Genomic DNA, 20,846 nt, shown 5'->3' on the forward strand with positions numbered 1-20,846 from the left:
TTTTTTTTCCCAGAGTTGTAATGTCTAAAACTAGGGGGCCAAATATTTAAGGTGACGGGGAAAAATTTCAAAGTAGATGCGAGGGGTTTGTTTTTTACATAGAGAGTGGTGGGAGTCTGGAATGTGCTGCCAGTGTGGTGATGGAGGTAGATACAATCTGGGTATTGAAAAGACTTTTCGATAAGCACATAAATATGCAAGGAATGAAGGGACGTAGACCAAGTGCAGATAGAGGAGATTAGTTTCATTTGGCGTCATGCTTGGCACAACATTGTGGACTGAAGGGCCCATTTGTGTGCTGTGTCTCTGTCCTATACATGGAATCTCTCCTGCTCTTACTTCCTGCTACTGGAGTTTTTTGGAAATGTTTATAGGATGTGATACCAAGTCCATTTAACCACAGCATGAAAGCACCTTCCTTCGTCTTTAAAGTTTATGGTGGATTTGAACATGGATTTTCCAGCTCACAGGTAACACTGCTACCCAAGACCTCCGTAAGTCACGGAGTGAGGTGTGACAATTCTTGCTGCTCAAAGGTTCACTTGACTAGACCAGAGAGAGGCAATGGCCCACTTCAGGAAAATATACCTGGACAGGAAAAACATTGGCAACAAAGTTTATTCAGAATTTCACACAAATGGTTAATATCTTGAAATCAAACTTCATGGTAAGGCTATTTATTTGAAGCAGAGGACTCAGAAGGGCTTGAGCCCCACTGTGAAAATAAACGATGATTTGACACAGTAGCAAGCAAGGTCTAAGACTTGAACCCTAAGGTCAATGTGGACATCATCCATGTGACTGTGTCAGTGCAAGAGATGGAAAAGGGGGTGCTTTGTAGTGTATCTGGACGGACAAGGCCAGGAATAAAGCACTGGATGCAGTGCTGCAAGAAGGTCAATCTGAATTATTTATTTATTGTCACTTGTATCTCAATACAAAATACAGCGAAACATGTAATATAGTGTCATCGCTCACTGGCACCATTTTAAAATATGGAAAGATAAACCAAAACGTAGAATAGAAAAATGAAGAAATAAAGAAAGTGTCCAATTTTACAGCATCTCACATGAATTGTTATGGTCAGCAATGAAAGCCTAGGTAGAAGGGTCCGTCTCTGAGATTTTCAGCTTTGAGAAGGGAAAAGAATTCATTTCTGGCACAGTTTGCTCCATTCTAGCCTGTAATCTGGAAGCCTGACAGCCAAATCCTGCACTGGGGTTAATTCATCCTGTACGGTTTTCACATACTGGCACACACATTTGCAGTGCTGTCCAACTCACTCAAGGCAAAGCTCTCCCCTCGTGCGGTTTTCTTGTGGTAAATGGTGGGCGGACTGTTGGGGGTAGGGAGAGTGAAGTACGATGTCCATATTGACAGAATCGGTTGCTTTTTTGGCATCGGTCCCCAAGATTAAGTCATCCAGGACGGGATTGGGAAAGCTGCTCTGCTGAGATCCCAAAGTCCCTCACACACAATCTACGGAAATTTCTGCTGTTTCAGAATCTCGGCTCCTCCACATTGAGCTTCAAACCTAAGGCTGCGATTCTGTTTTCTTTCCAGGGAGGGGTGGAAGGGGGTGGGGTGAAGGGAAGGGAAGAGTCGTGTGCCTGCCAGAATAACTTCTAGTGATATCAGTACTGAGTCATTCTTTTTAGCAAGTTCCAACTATCAGAACCGAATGCTCCCATATAAATACAGGGCAGTCCATTGCTAGTACTCAGTGAAAGCGTTGAAGGCTGTTAAAAAAAAATGGGAACTACTTGGAGGAAGCACCTTAAGCAGGAGTTCACTCAGGAAAAGCGTTCTCTGAAGACTAAACATCCACAATTAATCCTTCTGTCACAGGTAGGACAGAAGTTATACTTCTGCAGCAGTAAATCACTCAAACCGTGATTCATCTTGAGATTAGAGCTGCTTTCACAATGTGCAACTCTCTTTAGCTAAAGGGAGACGGGGGTGGGGAGTTGCAGTAACTGTGCAGTTCTGAAGTGTTCTGCAGCTTTCGTGCTAATCCCAGGTCAAGGACACATTTGAGGGGGTCAGGTGGACAGCCACTCAAAACAAGTACGGTGATTATGTCTCACTACTAGCCTGTGCACCGCCACAATACGCACTAACCTTGAGCTCCCTTCTCAGTTGAATGATTGAAGTCCCCAGCCAGCACTAACCTTTCTGTTCATTGGCTGCTTCACATCAACAAATGTTGGAAGTCGCCCGCACCACCTAAAGCAAGCCTGCGATGTTTAAAATGAGCCTGGCCCGTATTAAAGGGTCAGTACATCATGGCTACAGGCAGTTGTACAACAGGTGAATCTGAGCTGGGATACAGGGGAGAGTTAAAAAAATGAGGTCTGCAGATGCTGGAGATCACAGCTGAAAATGTGTTGCTGGTCAAAGCACAGCAGGCCAGGCAGCATCTCAGGAATAGGGAATTCGACGTTTCGAGCATAAGCCCTTCATCAGTTATTTGACGCAGCAGCAAGTGAGCTCCAAGTTTGCAGACATTGTGTTGGGGGTCTTGGTGGAAGAGAGGGAAAAGGGGATGCATTGTAGTGTATTTGGAGGGAGCTAGGCAGCTAGCTACGGCCAGGGAATGCAGTGCTGCAAGAAGGTCAATCTGATTTATTTATTTATTGTCACTTGTATCTTATTACAAAATACAGTGAAGCATGTCGTATAGTGTCGCCGCTCACTGGCACCATTTCAAAATATAGAAAAATGAAGCAAAACATAGAATAGAAAAATGAAGAAATAAAAAAGTGTCCAATTTTACAGAACCGCACATAAATTATGTAAAGTCAGTAAGTACTTATTCATAGTACGTATCCCACCAGCAACACTCCTGGCTTCAGCTATAATCCCCATCATTCATTCATCAACTGAAACATTCTCCATGTTAATATCTCCATCAATCGAAGACTGAATGCCAACCAATCAGCATTCTCCTCTTATGCAGCATAAACATTCTCTTCACTTTGGCAATCTTGTCCTGATGAGTGGAAGACAAATCACTTCCACAAAATGTGTCGTTTTCTCAGCAATAATGCAGTTAGATGACTTGCCAACTGACCCATTTCTGTCAGGCATTATCCTACTTAAGATAACTTACTTAGATTAATGGTTTTGCCTAACACTACATATGGAACTTGGACATGGTACTGCACTGCCACTGTACCACATCAAGAAGCAAAGATACAAATTCTGGGATTAATTTGAATTTATGTCAAAAACGTTAAGTTTGGGTTTGGGGGAGGAATGTTCACTATTCATCTTGAGTGATCTTCCTTTCTATTGTTTAACAGTTATTATGAGCATTTGTTTAATCAATTATTACCCAGTTTGCGGCAATTCCCTTAATGATGGCAAAAATTCTCCTTCTAAAATACTAGGTTCACACTAACTGAATGCTTCCCTTTTCCCACTTGCAGTGGAGGTTTCACCCATATGTCTGGTTGATTTATCGAATCATCACCGCAGTCTACACCCTGGTCTGGTGCATTTGCAGTGGCGTCCAAACCAACCACCCCAAATGGTTCATCTTCCTGACACACCTAACCTATACTGTCTTGACATTTTACTTCAACCTGGCATTGGTAAATTTGATTTGCTACATGATATGTGGACTGAAGAGACCGGCGCAGAACATCAGAGCAGCATCTTTGGAGGAGATCTCAAGCTGTAATCCAGGTAAGGCAATGACCTAAATATCATGTACTGTGGCTAAGAACTCGGCTGAGAAAAAGACCACTACAAAGTAGACTTCTCAATGTTACTTTGAATCTGGAGAGGATCTAATGCAGTGAAGCATTCACACAGATAGCAAACCAGAATGTAAAATGCATTAAAATTTTCCTTTTTTCATTTAAGTTTTACAGAGTGACAAAATAATAATTGAAGGATTGAGTTAATAAAGCTTCAATACTATGAAAATATTTCACAAATCATTATTTTAAAACTTCTTAAAAAATCATAATAGAGAAATTTGGCACTCGAAAATATAAAATTGGCTTCTCATGGTCAAAGGTAGAATTCAGAAGGAATAATGAATTAACACGCTTTTAAAAATCTAGTTGCACTTAATTCAATAAGATGTTACTTTCTCAAGGGTTTTTTTTAAACTGAAAGACAGACAGCGCAAAAGGGCAGGGTCTCATCCAGTCAGCAATTTTCAACTGGTTGCAGTCCCAGGGAAATTCAGCAGCATGATCTATGGAGAAATGTCGAGATACTGGCATCAGTTTCTGGATTCTCACTTTGTAACTACGCACACACGATCTCTAGAAATTGCTACCAGTTCCACAGCTGCACTGACGGCAAATAGAGTCATGGAGTCATAGAGATGTACAGCATGGAAACATGCTTCGGTCCAACCCATCCGTGCCGACCAGATATCCCAACCCAATCTAGTCCCACCTGCCATCACCTGGATCATATCCCTTCAAACACTTCCTATTCGTATACCCATCCAGGTTCCTTTTAAATGTTGCAATTGTACCAGCCTCCACCGTGTAGTCTGGCAGCTCATTCCATACATGTACCATCCTCTGCGTGAAAAGGTTGCCCCTCAGGTCTCTTTTATATCTTCCCTTCTCATCCTAAACCTATGCCCTCTAGTTCTGGACTCTCCCATCCCTGGGAAAAGACTTCCTCTATTTACCCTACCCTTACCCCTCATGATTTTATAAACCTCTATAAGATCACCCCTCAGTCTCCGAAGCTCCAGGGAAAACAGCCCCAGCCTATTCAACCTCTCCCTATATCTCAACTCCTCCAACCATGGCAACATCCTTGTAAATCGTTTTTGAACCCTTTCGAGTTTCACAACATCCTTCCAATAGGAAGGAGACCAGAATTGCACACAATATTCCAACAGTGGCTGTTGATAGTATCACCATCACAACCTTACTGGGCAAATTTTAAAGTCATTTTTTTTGATACAGGTTTTGACAATTTTGTAATGCATCATCTCCCTTTCTCCTCTTATTCCATTCCTATCTGGCAACCATGTTAATTTAAACACTAGCTCTTCATAGGCCAGCATAATAGGAGGGAACTTTACAGTTTCTTACAGCACAATCAACATTTGAATATTAATTTTGTAATGGAAACAGAGCAACTTTCAATGTTATCACCAACACGTTACATCACAGCACACCATTACCTCAAATCTACCATAAACCCATTCAAACTTCTGGAGAGCTGTATACGGTTCCAGTCGCCCTGTTATTAAAGTGGAGAGGGTGTAGAAAAGATTTACAAGGATGTTACTAGGCCCAGAGGGTTTGAATTACAGAGAAACCTTGATTATCCGAACAAGTCGGGCGGGCACTATTTCATTCGGATAATTGATTATTGGCATAATCGATTTGACCTTGAACAAGGAAAGTCATACTGATCTAATGCTGTGCTCTACTGGAGCAAGTTAAAAATCACACAACACCAGGTTATAGTCCAACAGGTTTATTTGGAAGCACTAGCTTTCAGAGTGCTGCTCCTTCATCAGGTGGTTGATGATGATGATGAAGGAACAGTGCTCTAAACGTTAGTGCTTCCAAACGCACCTGTTGGACTATAACCTGGTGTTGTGTGATATTTAACTTTGTACATCCTAGTCCAACATCGGCACCTCAAAATCATCTCTGCTGGAGAGATTGTTTAAATCTATAATTTTGATGAGCCTACTATTTACGCAAACTAATCTTTGCATTGTGCAAATTGCAGATTAAACTGAGAAGGACCTAACCCTTACCATCACATGAACACTGTACATGAAATCCCAGCATTAATCCCAAACAGCTTCTATAATCACAAGTGCATCTGTCAGTTTCCGCTGAACTCAGTGTCATGACAGAAGGACAGAAACACTGCCTCGTGCATGTATTTACTTTCTCTGCCATTTTTTTCATGAACGGCCTTGTAAATTGACGGGAGTAAAGCACTTACTTTTGCAAAGGGCTGTGTAACTAACCCTTACGTTAAAAAAAATTCAATCGCTAATGCTTGAGCTGCTGTGGTTCTTTGTTATTGCCAGTGCTTTCACATGTTCTTCCACAGGTAAATCGAATACACTTACCTCTTTGATGTAATGGTTTTATGTGACCTTGAGATCTTATTCAGATAATCTGAAATTTGGATAATTGACATTTGGATAATCAAGGTTCCTCTGTATAAGGAGAGGCTGGAGAGATTGGAATTGCAGAGGCCAAGGAGTGACCTTATAGAGATTTGTAAAATTATGAAGGACATAGATAAGGCAAAGGTCTTTTTCCCTATGGTGTGGGAATTCAAAAGGACACATGGTGGCTCAGTGGTTAGCATTGCAGCCTCACAGCACCAGGGACCCAGATTCGATTCCAGCCTCAGGCAACTGCCTGTATGGAGTTTACATGTTCTCCCTGTGTCTGTGTGGGTTTCCTCACACAGTTCAAAGATGTGCAGGTCAGGTGAATTGACCATGGTAAATTACCGGTAGTGTTAGGTGCATTATTCAGAGGGAAGTGGGTCTGGGTGGGTTACTCTTCACAGGGTCAGTTTGGCCGAAGGGCCTGTTTGCACATTGTAGGGAGTCTAATCTTAAAAACTAGAGGACATATACTTAAGATGACATTTCAAAGGGACCTGAGGAGCAATGCTTTCACAAAGTGGATAGTTCGTATGTGGAATGAACTGTCAGAGGAAGTGGGAGATACAGGCCCAGTTGCAACATTTAAAAGACTTTTGAACAGGTACATGAATGGGAAAGGTTTAGAGAGATATGGGCCAAGCACAGAGAAATGGGACTAGCTTAGTTTGGGTAACCTGATTGGCATGGATGAGTTGGACGGAAGGGTCTGTTTCCATGCTGCATGACTCTACAACGCTGTGACTTTAAACTGATAGATACTTGAATTATCGATCTGCCCTTCACACCTCCAATCACATTTCCAACATCTTTATTAGAAGACCCCAAGAATGGCAAAAAAATCTACAACAGAAACTTCACATGAAGTCTCTGTTTTTCTCCATCACCCTGTGTGGGGAACACCAGTGTTTCTCATTATCCCTTTATGAACCTTCAGCCCATTGCTTCCTGTTAAATGAAAAAAGTCAAATGATTTTGATCAAAAACAGAAGGTCCTGGAAAGGCTCAGTGGCTTTGGCAGCATCTGTGGAGAAACATCAGAGTGACCCAGAACCGAAATGTTAAATTTGATTTCTCTCCACAGATGCTGCCAGACCTGCTGAGTTTTTCCAGCAGTTTCTGTTTTTGTTCCTGATTTACATTTGTAGTTCTTTCTATCTCAGAGCAAATAACAAACAGGATAAAGTTTTACTAATGAAATTTTTGTATACTTCACTAACAGCAGTTCCAGAAATCGAGGTTGAGACTCCTGCTCTAAATTTGCACACAGAATTCTCCCCACCGTCTTCGCTACTGTATCCCACTATCTGCGTACAGTGGTCCTTGTATAATCTAAGCTGTGTGGTCAGCCTATTTGTCACCATTGCTTTCTGGAGCTTTGACTACATTCCAGGGAGAGCCCCTGACTCCGTGAACATCAACGTGCACGTGGTCAACTCGGTTCTTGTACTTCTGGAGCTGGGCATGACAGCCTCGCCCATTCACCTCGCCCATTTCATCTATACCTTGTTGTACTGCCTCTCTTTCATCATCTTCACCGTCATTTACTGGGCTGCTGGAGGCACCAACCTCAGGGGAAAACCGTACATCTACAGGTCGCTAAACTACAGCGAGACTCCAGGTGTTGCCGTGGGCTGCATCATTGGGAGCATCTGCTTGCTCATACCGTTCCTTCAGTTCATGGTGTGGAACTTCCATTTCCTCAAATGCAAGGCCTACCTCAAGCTCAAATAGAAGGATGGTTCTGTGCAACACTATTAGCCTTGCCTTGGAGTTTCCTCAGTTCAGAATTCCAAAACAAGGACGCAAAGACACGGAACGGAAAACCACGTCAAGCACCAGAATGGAGAACCAACATATTTGTTTTGATGGACAGGCCGGTCTATAAGTACATGTTTTTGTTTACATTGGTAGGGTTGCCATTTGGCCTTCCCTCCAATCAGAAAGGCATGCTGTTTCCAGGTCTCTACCAGAAAGTTGGTATTAAAGAGAGGCCCGAGATTTAATACTGCTGAACTGACTACGAGCTGGTAGATCTCTCCCTAAAAGATAATGGTAGTATTCAGCGAGACATTGTGAAGCCCAGCTCCACTTCCTTCTCGTCTCTCTTAAAATCAAAACTTGTATTCAATCTAATTGGTTTTGTCTGACGATTGGCAGCTAGCAAGAGGCTGTCTGTTAGTTGGAGATACTGGGAAGCTGAAACATGTTCTGGCTTTGCAAAAACATTATACAACCAGCTGGGATTCCCTATCCACTCTGTGGGACTCAGTCACCAAGTAATGACCTGTTGCTGAAGAACGCGTGCCAGGTGCTCAGTCTCTGATAAATATATTAAGCTGGACACTGCCAACTGGTAAACCTTCTGAGCTGGCTGTAAATATGTAAGGACATTTCCGAAGGATCTATTGTTGTGTCCCTCTTACTTCCTGTCTATATGCTGCTCTTTGGTAATACCATCTGAAAGCACAGCATTGTTTTCCATATGTACACCACTAGCCCCAGCTCGATGTCACCATTACCCCTGTTATCTATTCCTTTGCCGTTAAATTGTCAAAATGCTTTCTAATGTCCAGAGCGATATTTTTTCCAACTATTGGGAAAACCACAGCCATTATCTTCCATCACACAATAATTTCTGTACCCTAGCCAATGAATCCATCCCTCTTCCTGGCAACTCGGGAGCAATAAAAGGCACCTCATTACATTGGTGTTGTATTTTGCAGAGTTGTTACATTACAGAATGAGGCCATTTGGTCCCTCATGCTCACACTGGCTCTTGGAATTCTTCGACGCTGAGTGTCACCTGCAAAACTTTGCGATGGTCCATTGCACACCAAAATCCAGGTCATTAATACATGTCAAGAAAACTTGGGTCCCAATGCCAACCCTGCTGACTCTCTTTTCCCTTTCACTCAGCCAAGTTTGTACCCACATTACTGCTGTACCTTTGATCCATGACTTTGCTCACAGGTCTGTCATGTGGCATTGTATTAAATGTGTTTATGTATATCAACAGTGTTTATGTACTACCCTCATTGATCTTTCTGCTACCTCTTCAAAATATTTACTTCCATGAAGAACTTCTGATCATATATTTCTGCTCTTACATGGACTGCTTATTTCCATTTCCATATCATCAGCCAACTCTACCTTATTTTAGCTCAGCTGGTTGAAACCCTCAGGCATGCTTTTGCTCTCTCTAATAATAGCTGTACTGGCCAGCATTCATATTTTTACCCTCTAATAAACCTGAGGTGATCTAAACCAATCTGCTCAATTGCATTAAGCCCTGTTCACTTATAATCCCTGTGCCTGCTCGACCTAGAGAAGCAAAATCTCAATTTGTTGCTTTCAATATGGGATGGCAAGGTGGCTCAGTGGTTAACATCACTGCCTCACAGTGTCAGGGACCCAGGTTCAATTCCAGCCTTGGGTGACTGTCTGTGTGGAATTTGCACAGCCACCCTGTATCTGAATGAGTTTCCTCTCACAGTCCAAAGATGTTCAGGTTTGGTGGACTGGCCCTGGTATAGTGTCCTGGGATGTACAGGTTAGTCATGGAGTAGCCATTGGAAATGCAGTGGTTAAAGGGAAGGAGTCAAGAGTGTGGTGCTGGAAAAGCACAGCAAGTCAGGCAGCATCCGAGGAGCAGGAGAATCAACGTTTGGGGCATGAGCCCTTCATCGGGAATGAGGGTTTATAGGGAAGGGGGCTGAATCTAGATGGGATGCTTATTGGTGTGAGCCAAAATGCCTGCTTCCACACTGTGAGGATTCTATGATTCAATTCCTCCATGCTTATCCTTGTCTCAAACAATCATCCAAGATCTCTGTGCTCATTAAAGTTTAGGTCTTTTTGAGTTTCTCTGATTTTAATTGTGCCATTATTGCCTTCAACCACATGGACTCTAAGCTTTGGAATTCACTCCCCAAACCCCTCACCTCTCTCCATCTCTTTCCTCTTTTAAGATGCTCCTAATGACCTACCTCTTAGATCAAACTTCCGGTCATGTGCCCGACCATTCCCTCCAAATGGCTCGTTGTATCATTTGGTTTGATAATTTTAGATTCGATTAGATTCCCTACAGTGTGGAAACAGGCCCTTTGGCCCAACAAGTCCATATCGACCCTCCAAAGAATAATTCACCCAGACTCATTTCCCTACATTTACCCCTGACTAATGCACCTAATACTATGGGCAATTTAGCATAGTCAATTCTTGGATATCATTGGACTGTGGGAGGAAACCAGAGCACCTGAAGGAAACCCACCCAGACACGGGATAATGTGCAAACTCCACACAGACAGCTACCTGAGGCCGGAATCAAACTCAGGTTCCTGGTGCTGTGAGGTAACAGTGCTAATTACGAGCCACCCAAAAAAATTTACAAGAAACAATAATGTTCAAATAAAACTGAAGGAACATTACGTTAATGCTGTTAGCAAGGGAAAGAACTTTGAAAAAGGAGAGCAAATGACAAATGTTCCTTTTAATATTGCTTACACTGTTACACCTAGCTGAAGCACCTAGAAAGGACATGTAGTCCAATATATTCTGTAAAATATAGGAGCTATTAACAATTGAGTTCATGACCCTGGACTATGTGCAATGGCATTCAACTGGAGGCTTCTTTTGCTGATTTGAGGATGAAATGATTGGAGCATTTGCAGAACAGACTTGAAAGAAACAATCAGTTGTCTAATTGAGTGGGGAAGAGGTGGACTTCTCAAATAATATGCATTTGAATTGTACCTGTCCAGGTAGAACAATATTTACATGACTGGTTCAAATACCATTACTGTATATTATATCATGTATTAACACGTATTTACCTGTATTAAAATTTTACATATCAAATCACAAGTCTGTTACATACAATGTGTTATTCCAACATTATCTAATCGGTGTACTTCAAAAAATATATCACGTTGCCCAGGCCATGTATCTTGTGAAGTAATTGCCTGAGTTTTCATAGTGTAGAATCCATTATCTATGGTATTATCTATGGTATTAGCTCTGTCCTCTCCCTCAATGTCAGAAGTCACACGACACCAGATTAAAGTCCAAGCAGTTTATTTAAAAGCACAAGCTTTCAGACCGTTGCTCCTTCATTAGTGCTCCAAAAGCATGTGATTTTAAATGAACCTGTTAGATTATAACCTGGTTTCATCTAATTTCTGACATTGTCCACCCCAGTCCAACCCTGGCATCTCCACATCATGCCTACTGTCTCTCTATCTCTCTCTCTATCTCTCAACACAGATGCACATCATTGAAAATATATGGATTATATATCTCCAATAAGCTCACTACGTTGTGTTGTATGCTTTCTAGGATTTTGTTATTTTGTCTTAATAAAGTAAGGTGGAATCCACCTAAAGAAACAATTTGTATTTATCTAACACCATTCCCCTTCGCAGGACTTCAGAAAATACTTTACAGCCAATGACTACATTTAGAAGTAAGGCCACGTTTTTAATGTAGAAAATATGAAACTCGATTTGCACACAATGAGGTGCAATACTCACCAAAAAAATTGTTTTTAGTAGATATTCCTTCAGCTCCTGATCTCATTGCAACATTGCGCCAACACTGTACATGAGGTCAGAGCTTCAGAGGTGAGAGTGACCGCATTTGATTGAATGTGGTATCAGGCAGTTCTGCCAAAAACTGAAGTCAATGAGAGTTGTGGAAAACTTTCCACTGCTAGAGTCATACCTAGCACAAGGAAATATGATTGTGCTTGTTGGAGTTCAATCATCTCATCCCCAAGATATTATAGCAGGAGTCCTTCAGGGTAGTTTCCAAGGCCCAAACATCTTCAGCTGCTTAATCATTTTCTGTCTTCAGGTCAGAAATTTAATGTTCACTGTTGAATACATAGTGTACAGTTGCACTTGCAGTTCCTCAGACACTGAAACACTCCCTGCTCACAAGCAGCAGGACCTGAATAACATCCAGGCTGGTGGGCACAGTTAGGTATCATTTGTACCATACCCTGAAGCGTTGCAGGCTGAGGGTTGACCTTATAGAGGTTTATAAAATCATATGGGACATAGTTAGGGTAAGTAGACAAGGTCTTTTCTCTAGGGTGGGGGAGTCCAGAACTAGAGGGCAAAGGTTTAGGGTGAGAGGTGAAAACTATAAAAGGGACCCAAGGGGCTATGTTTTCATGGAGAAGGTGGTGCGTGTATGGAATGAACTGCCAGAGGATGTAGTGGAGGAATATGGACCAAGTGCTGGCAAAAGGGACTAGATTAGGTTAGGATATCAGCATGGATGACTTGGACCAAAGGGTCTTTTTAAATGCTGTACATCTCTGACTCTATGACTGTAAGTGAGAGGCAATGACCATCTCTAACAGGAGGAATATTAACCATCTCCATTTGAGATATTACCATTGTTACCTGCACCTCCACTATCAACATCCTAGGTGGGGTCACCACTGAACAAAAACTGACTGGAGCAGAAATATAGTACTCTGTCTGCAGGGGAATATCTGAAACTGAATATTCTAAAGTGAGCAACTTACCTCTTGACTCCCTAAAATTAGTCCACTTTCTGCAAGGCACAAGTCAGGAGTGTAATGGAACACTCCCCACTTGCCGAGATGAGTGCGGCTCCAAAAACACTCAAGAAGCTCAACAAAACAAAGCTACCTGGTTGTGTCACCCCCATTCCCATCCACCGACTTAAACATTCATGCTTTCCATCACTAACACGCAAAGGCAGTAATGTGTTCCATCTACAAGATGAACTACAAAATCTTAATACATCTCCTGAGACTGCAGCTTCCAAACTCATAGCCTCTACCACATAAAAGGATAAAGTCAGAAGATACATGGACACACCACCACATGCAAGCTTCCCTTCAAGCCACACGCGATCCTCACTTGGAATTCTATCGCCATTCCTTCAGTGGTGCTGGGTCCATTTTCTGGATCTCCCTTCCTGGCAGCACTGTGGGTGTATCTGCATCACACAGACTGCACCGGTTCAAGAAGGAACTTCATCACAATGTTTTCACGTCCAGTTTAGGATGGGGAACAAAAGTTGTCTTTCCTAGCGACATCCATATCCCACAGATGAATAAAAATAGAAGTTGAGACATGAGTTTTGGTCACAGCAAACTCTACTTTTTCTTTCAAAATCATTCCATGGAATCTCTTACATCTTTCTAATAGGTTAGTTGAGGCCTTAGTTTCAAACATAAGACATCGAAGCAGAAGTAGACCATTCAGCCCATTAAGACCGCTCTGAAATTTAATAAGATTGTGGCTGATCTGATAATCCTCAACACCACTTTCCTAGCATTCACAAATTTATTTCAATCCCTGCTTCCCCTTCAGCTTTACTGCTTATTAGCTTCTAAAGAACTCTATTAAATGTGTCAGGAATGATTTCCCCTCCACACTGACTTTGCTTGATTGTATTAAGTGTTTCTAAATGTTCTGCTTCAAATCATTCATAATAATAGACTATTTCCCAATAACAGTCATTTAAGGAACTTGTTTTTTTTACTCCACTTCCCTTTACGAAATAAAGCTGTTACATTGGCAGTTTTCCAATCCTGGGAGAAAGTGAGGACTACATATGTTGAGAGTCACAGTCAAAACATGTTGCGCTGGAAAAGCACAGCAGGTCAGGCAGCATCCAAGGAGCAGGAGAGTCAACATTTCAGGCATAAGCCTTTCGTCAGTTTTCCAATCCTGTGGACTCCTTGGAGATTATGACCAATGCATCCATTATTTATAGGTACTTTCTTTAATACGCCCTACGATGCATCAGATTAGGTCCTGAAGGACTTTACAGTCTTTAGCCCGATTAGTATCCCTAGCACTTTTTCTCTAGCAATAGTTTCTGTATTTATTTCCTCTTCTTCTGCCACTTGAATACTTAGTAATTGTAGTGCCTTTACTGTGCAGACTGATGCAAAGAATTTATTTAACTTCTCTAGTTCCCATTTATTATTATTATTCCAACTTCATTCTCTAAGGGGCCAATGTTTACTTTGGCTTTGCTCTTCCCTTTTGTACATTTAAAGAAGCACTTGCTGTTCATCTTGATATTACTTGCAAGTTTACCTACAAAGTCTTTTTTCCCTCCATGATTTCTTTGGCTATCTTTTGTTCATTTTTAAATCTTTCCCAATCCTCTGTCACTAATCTCTACCATATTGCATGTATTTTTCTTTCAATGTGATGCTATCTTAAACTTCCCTGGATAACCATATCTGGCTTATCCTCTTCCCAAATTCACTCCTCCTCACTGGAATACATCCTTGCTGTGGGTATGAGCTATTTACTTAGACATCTACTATTTTTTCTCAATCATCTTTGTTGCTAAACTCCTTTCCCAAACCACCCTATCCAGCTGTGCCTCATTCTTTCATAATTGCCCTTATTTAAGTTTAGCAATGTTTTGGAGGTAAATTCCCTTCTTTCAAAATGAATGCTTAATTCTAGACATCTTTTTTTACTCTGACAACATTTATCAATCCTGCCTCATCATCAGATCCAAAATAGTCTGATGCCTGATTGGATCCACAACACATTGTTTTAGGAAAATGAATAATGCATTTCCTTTGTTACATGCCTTAATTATCTCTTGATTTATTCCCTGTCTCACTGTATAATTACTGTTTGGAAGTCTATAGTCTACTCCTACCAATGTCTCCTTCACCATTTTTGTTCCATCCCCCATCTATATGGATTCTACATCTTCTAATCCAAGATCATTTCTTGCTGTTGTACTTACTCCAACCCGTACTAACAGCGCCACCCCACCACTCCTTCCTTCCTGCCTGCACTTTGAAAAGTCCAACACCCCTGAATATTTAGTTCCCAGTTTTGACCTTCTTAATCATGTCCTCGTAATGGCTGTAGGATCATACCCATTTACCTGTATTTGTGCTGTTAATTCATTTACTTTGTTCTGAATATTAAATGCATTCAAGTAAATTAATTTTGCCTTTTACCATTATTTCTCTCTTTGTTGTTTTCTCTATCTTTGGACACTCTGTCCTTTCCTCTGTCCCACTTTGAGTATCATTATCCAAATAGCTGTCCTGTAATGTTCCATATCCTTTTTCTTTAGAATCCTACATTGCCCCTCTCACAGACACTTCATTAAAATTAGTTAAAAGCTCTCTCTAATTATTTGATTCACCAGGACACTGGTCCCAGTGCAGATCAAGTAAATACCACCCTCTTCTACCTGCCAGTGCTCCACAAACAGAAAAGCATTCTACCCATGCAAGATCTTTGAGTCTTGCATGTAACTCCTTGACTTTATTTACCCTATGCCTGTCCATCTGTGACTCGGGAAATACTCCAAAGATTATTACTCCAGAGATTATCACTTTAGCTCCTAATTGTTCAACATCTTTCAGCAAAACCGCTTCTCTAGTCCTACCAATGTCACTAATACCAATATGACAATTGGATCCCTCACCACAGTCTTCTTCAGACCTGAGGAGATGTCATTAACCTTGGCACCAGGTAGGCAACTCCGTCTTTGGGATTCCCACTCATGGGTGCAGTGGGCATTATCTAATTATTCTGATCCCTACTAGAACCACATTCTTATTTCCTACCTCCACTCAAATGGCCCACCAAAGTGTTGGGGTCACAGCTCATGTGAAAGCCAGGATCTCTGACAATGCAGCCAGAGTACGCTGCAGAATTGTCAGCTTTAATTTTGTACTCAAGTCCCGAGAACCCACAGCCTTTTCACTGAGAAGTGAAAATGCTGCCAATGGTGCATGACTCATATATTTGTCTGGGTGAGCCGCATTAACATAAATCAATGATAAAGGAATGACTAACTCAGTGAAGGAAATTGTATGTGTACAATCATTTCATTATTACTCCCCATGAGAGGAGTTTGCACATTCTCCCCGTGTCTGCGTGGGTTCCTCCAGGTGCTCTGGCTTCCTCTCACCATCCAAAGATATGCAGGTTATGTGTACTGGCTGTGTTAAATTAACCATAGTGTTCAGGGATGTGTAGTTAGTCAGGGGTAAAGGTAGATTAATAGGGTAGGGGAATAAGCCTGGGTGGGTTACTTTCGGAGGGTCGGTGTGGACTTGTTGGGCCTAATGGCGTGCTTCCACAGTCAGGATTCTATTCTCTGATTCTAGATGTGATATCATTGATATAAAGTAAAATGAACGACAGTCATCTTGAACAGCATGTCTGCGTTGGCAAGAGGGTGTGTCTGTCAGTAACTTTATCAAGGTCATTAACAATACACACCTTTAGCATATAGACTTACACAACTACCACATGCATGTGGGGGAGCTGCTGGGGTAGTGGTAATGTCCTAGTGCTAGAACTCCAAGGGCCCTTAGCTAATGATCTGCTTGCAACAGTTCAAAACTCACCATGGTCAGTTTGATTTCAATAATAAAAAGTTAGGCTAACAATAACCAGGCAACCACTGTCATGAAGACACTTAGTTAACTACATGTCCTTTAGGGAGGATGTTTTCCTGCCCTGGCCTACATCTTACTCCAGGCCCACAGTAATGTGGCTGATTATTAATTAGACAAAACAAAGGGCCAAAATTTCGTTTTGGATTTTCCCAAGGGGTTCATTACATCTTCGTCAGATAATGTTCGGTACAGTATTCAAGCAGTTAGTTAATATGAAACACAATTTTCAGACTGGAAAGCACCAGCTGGTCCACCAAACCCAACAGTCCTTCCTATCTTCAACTCCTTGTCCCACACAGAACTCTCAATTTTCAGGGTGAGACCTTACAGAAGAAATAAAAATAAGTTTAAGAAAAGAAAGGAAGACTTGCATTTGTATACCGCTTAAATGTCTACAAAATGTCTCAAAGTGGTTCACAGCCAATGAAGTGCTTTCATTCTGGTAATATCAGAAAAATGGCAGCTAGCTTAAGCCCAGAAGAGCCTCCCAAAGCAGCAATGTCATAATGACCAGAGTCTCTGTTTCCTGTGATTTTGATTGAGGAATATTGCCCCAGGGATACCTGGAAGGAAATCAAAATAGTTTGGATCCTGGGAACCTGTAACAAAAACAATTTTCCAGAGAAGGCTAGGGAGACTCAGCAGGTCTGAACAGCATCTGTGGGAGATAGAAACAGAGTTAAAGTTTCAAGTCTAGTATAACTCTTCTGCAGGGCCCCTTCAGACCATTCTGAAGAAGCATTATATGGGACTTGAAACATTATCTCTGTTTCTCTCTCCACAGATGATGCCAGAGCTGCTGATTTTCTTCATCATGCTCTATTTTCACATTAGAGATAACTCCCTGACTCTTCTGTGAAATAGTGTCAAATGATCATTTACATTACCTAAGAGGCCAAATGGGCTGTATGTACATCTTCACAAATGACAGCACTTCTAACAGTGCAACACACTCTCAGTACCACCATCAAATGCCCATAAGACCATTGGTCATTCAGAGCAGCGACTGCTCCGCCATTCCATGAGATCACAGCATTTAAAAGGCATCTGGCTGGGGTATATGAACAGGAAGGGTTTAGCAGAATATGGGCCAAGTGCTAGAAAATGGGACTAGATTAATTTAGGATATCTGGTCAGCATGGACAAGTTGGACCGAAGGGTCTGTTTCCCATTCTGTCTATGACTCGATCTCATATCCTCAACTCCACCTTCCTGTCTTTTCCTCATTATCCTTAATTCCTCTACTGATTAAAAATGTCTCTATCTCTGCCTTGATTATACTTAATAACCCAGATGCAACAGCCCTCTGCGATAAAGAATTCCACAGATCCACTGTCAATGTTCATCTTTCTTCAGCAGTCCTGACATAAGGCTGGAATCCAGAATCGTGAAATTCCAAGGAATGTATGCTCCTGAGTCACACGAGCGTAAAGCAAAACCAGTAAAGCACTTTCCCACCTCTTTAATCAAACAAAATTAGTCAGGGGAACAACATTAATTATGCTGGCCTAAATTGTTAAAAATCCTTCTTTTGCATGCAATTAGTTCTCTATATATTCCACTGACCCACACATCCTGCCACAAACTCACCCAAATCCCCTTGGAATGCATGTAGAGCAAAAGCTACAATTTAGAATAGATAAGTGATAGGGTACAGCATTATATTCATTGCATGCTGCCCAAAAACTACCACAAAATAAAGCTCCGAGGCAATAAAAACCCTTCACATTTGTTGTGTAGCCTTTCTCCTCTCCTTGTTAGCTAGCCGACAATGTTTTCATTCACTTCCAAGACTGGATCTTCCAGTTAGCAAATGGAAATGATCTGCTCCTCAGTGGAAAATGTGAACACATCTCCAATGGCTCGCTCCTGCCAATATTTCAGTTTTGCGTACTTGAAAACATCGACCCAGTTCAAAATCAGAACGGTCAGGGAAGCAGGAGTAAGAAAAGACCTAAATAACAGATTGTGTCAGGGACTGTCCCAGGGAGAAAGAAACATTTCTGGTAAATGTCTGATGTACAGAAAATGCTGCAATTGCACAGTGGGATAGGCAGAATGTGTAAAGAGAAAGAGATCAAGTTAACGTTTGGAGACCGATCACCTCTCAGCCTTTCAAATGAGGGTATCAATGTCTTTTCTCTTTATAGTTAAAAATCACACAACACCAGGTTATAGTCCAACAGGTTTATTTGGAATCACAGCTTTCAGAGCACTGCTCCTTCATCAGATAGTTACAGATGAGCTATTTCACTTTAGAAAGGTTTTGTGTTTACTTCAGATTCCTCGCATTTACAGTTGTGGCAGTTATTTTAAATTAATTTGCCTTATTTACGTCAATAAGCTCTACTCTAAATTTCCTTGACTCCACATACATCCAAAATGCAGAAGAATTTGCCCCTCTGAGTCAGCCATGAATACTGTCAGTGTGTCTTATTTGACATCTGCAAAGCTCTGCTTACTTTCATTCATTCAAGGGATGGACATGACTCTGGGGCTGGACCAACATTTGTTGCCATTTGTGAGGACTTGAGTAAATACATAAGGCCAACTAGTCCTATACTGTAAAAGACCAGCCTTGTGGGAGGTGCAGTCCACCAGTTGAGACACTGATCATTTGTCTATTCCACTGATTCCAGTGGATGTGAGTGATCCCAATGCATCCCCTAGCATCTAGCCAGAAAACTTATGGCGCCACGGTGATTCAGCAGTTAGCACTGCTGCCTCACAGTGCCAGGGACCTGGGTTCGATTCCAACCTCAGGTGACTGCCAGAGTGGAGTTTGCAAGTTCTCCACGTGTCTGCGTGGGTTTCCTCCAGGTGCTCTGGTTTCCTCCCAGAATCCAAGAATGTACAGGTTGGGTGGATTGCCCACAGTGTTCAGGATGTGCAGGGTAGGTGGATTAGCCATGAGAAATGCCGGGTTACAGGGATGGCGTGGGTCTGATGGGATGCTCGTCTGAAGGTCAGAGTAGACCCAATGGGCCAAATGGCCTGCTTCCACACTTAAGGATTCTACAAACGCTCTCCTATGATGCAGCAAGCTAGAATGTCCTGGAAATCATTGCTAGGCACAAGCAAATTGGATGATTCAAATGAGATTGGATGAACAGTAGAGGGGAAACAACAGGATAAGACAGTTTGCAGTGCCCTAAGCAGAAGTGGGTACCGCAGATGCTGGAGACTAAAGTCAAGATTAGAGTGGTGCTGGAAAAGCACAGCAGGTCAGGCAGCATCCGAGGAGCAAGAAAATCGACATTTCGGGCAAAAGCCCTTCATCAGGAATGGGCTGATGCTGTCTGACTTGTTGTGCTTTTCCAGCACCACTCTAATCTTGACCCCAGTGCCCTAAGTAATACCGACATGGGATTGATGGACCAAATAGACTCCTGTGCCACCATGGCAAGATGACTTTCGAACTTATCTCAACAGAACAACAGTTGAACGTACTGTCACCACGCTTCAATGTAATTAATTGTAATGTACTTTGAAGCATTTCAAAGACACATGATAAAATGTTATTTAAACAAACGTCATTTAGATTTTAAAACTGCTCTGGATTTTCCAGGAATTGAAGACTAATCTTCAAGGCACTGAAGCAAGCAACAATTATTGAGCATTAAAAAGTCTATTTTTTTCTCCCCAATATTCTTTGATCATTTTTCTTGACGGGCAAGCAGCACATCAAAGTTGGGAGAATAAGACTGTTCAATAGTCAGGCAAAAATCATCCAATCAGGGAAGGAAGAATCCATTTATTTTCTGATTGGACATGGGCAGACGGAGTACCAGTAACATTAGTGGGGTAAGGGCGTGTGGAGCTATTAGAAATGACAAATCATGAGTTGAAACTTCTAAAAATACATTCAGGCACAGCCAGCCACCCTCATTACTTTATCCTTTATAAAAATAAACTTTGACACCTCTAATTCTAAATTTGCAAGATGTTCTTTGTCCTGTATTTATTAAAACTTGCTCTCCTTATTTCAATTCTGAATTTCCATCAGTTAACAGAAGCCTGTAAAATAGATTCCTTGAATATTGTCCCAATTCACCTTTTTATTTTTGGATCCAATCAATATACATAGGCACAATGATTGTGTTGCTGTGCAGAAGAAATCCCAACTTTATGTTAGGAAGTTGGTTCCCTCAGTAATTGTTCTGCCACAGCATTTTTTTTTATATTTTAATATATTTCTGACTTTTTTTTTAAAAAATGGTGTTCTTAAGCAAACTGCAATCTGATGGAGAAGTATGCCGAGTGCCTGGCTGGGGTGTCATAGCA

General features: G+C 41.6%; 1 protein-coding gene across 2 annotated transcripts; it reads left to right on the forward strand.

The window, feature by feature from the left end:
* The first annotated feature begins 1,675 nt into the window (after positions 1 to 1,675).
* On the forward strand, positions 1,676 to 11,451 carry LOC132822068 (protein rolling stone). Of its 2 annotated transcripts, none has more exons than XM_060835082.1 (3): positions 1,676 to 1,848; positions 3,432 to 3,690; positions 7,350 to 11,451. In XM_060835082.1, exons 1-3 carry the CDS (start codon positions 1,753 to 1,755, stop codon positions 7,856 to 7,858), a joined length of 864 nt encoding a protein of 287 aa, XP_060691065.1. In that variant the 5' UTR covers positions 1,676 to 1,752; the 3' UTR covers positions 7,859 to 11,451. The 2 variants fall into 2 exon arrangements, with proteins under 2 accessions (XP_060691065.1, XP_060691064.1); XM_060835081.1 differs by having other exon boundaries at positions 7,347 to 11,450.
* The last annotated feature ends 9,395 nt before the right edge of the window (positions 11,452 to 20,846 follow it).

The sequence above is a fragment of the Hemiscyllium ocellatum genome, chromosome 14 (assembly GCF_020745735.1).
Source record: "Hemiscyllium ocellatum isolate sHemOce1 chromosome 14, sHemOce1.pat.X.cur, whole genome shotgun sequence".
NCBI classification, from domain to species: Eukaryota; Metazoa; Chordata; class Chondrichthyes; order Orectolobiformes; family Hemiscylliidae; genus Hemiscyllium; species Hemiscyllium ocellatum.

Coding starts and splice junctions, on each gene's coding strand:
- LOC132822068 (XM_060835081.1), top strand. CDS start 1,753: ATGGGAACTACTTGGAGGAAGCACCTTAAGCAGGAGTTCACTCAGGAA. Junction 1,849..3,431: donor AATTAATCCTTCTGTCACAG/GTAGGACAGAAG, acceptor TCCCACTTGCAG/TGGAGGTTTCACCCATATGT. Junction 3,691..7,346: donor GATCTCAAGCTGTAATCCAG/GTAAGGCAATGA, acceptor CTTCACTAACAG/CAGTTCCAGAAATCGAGGTT.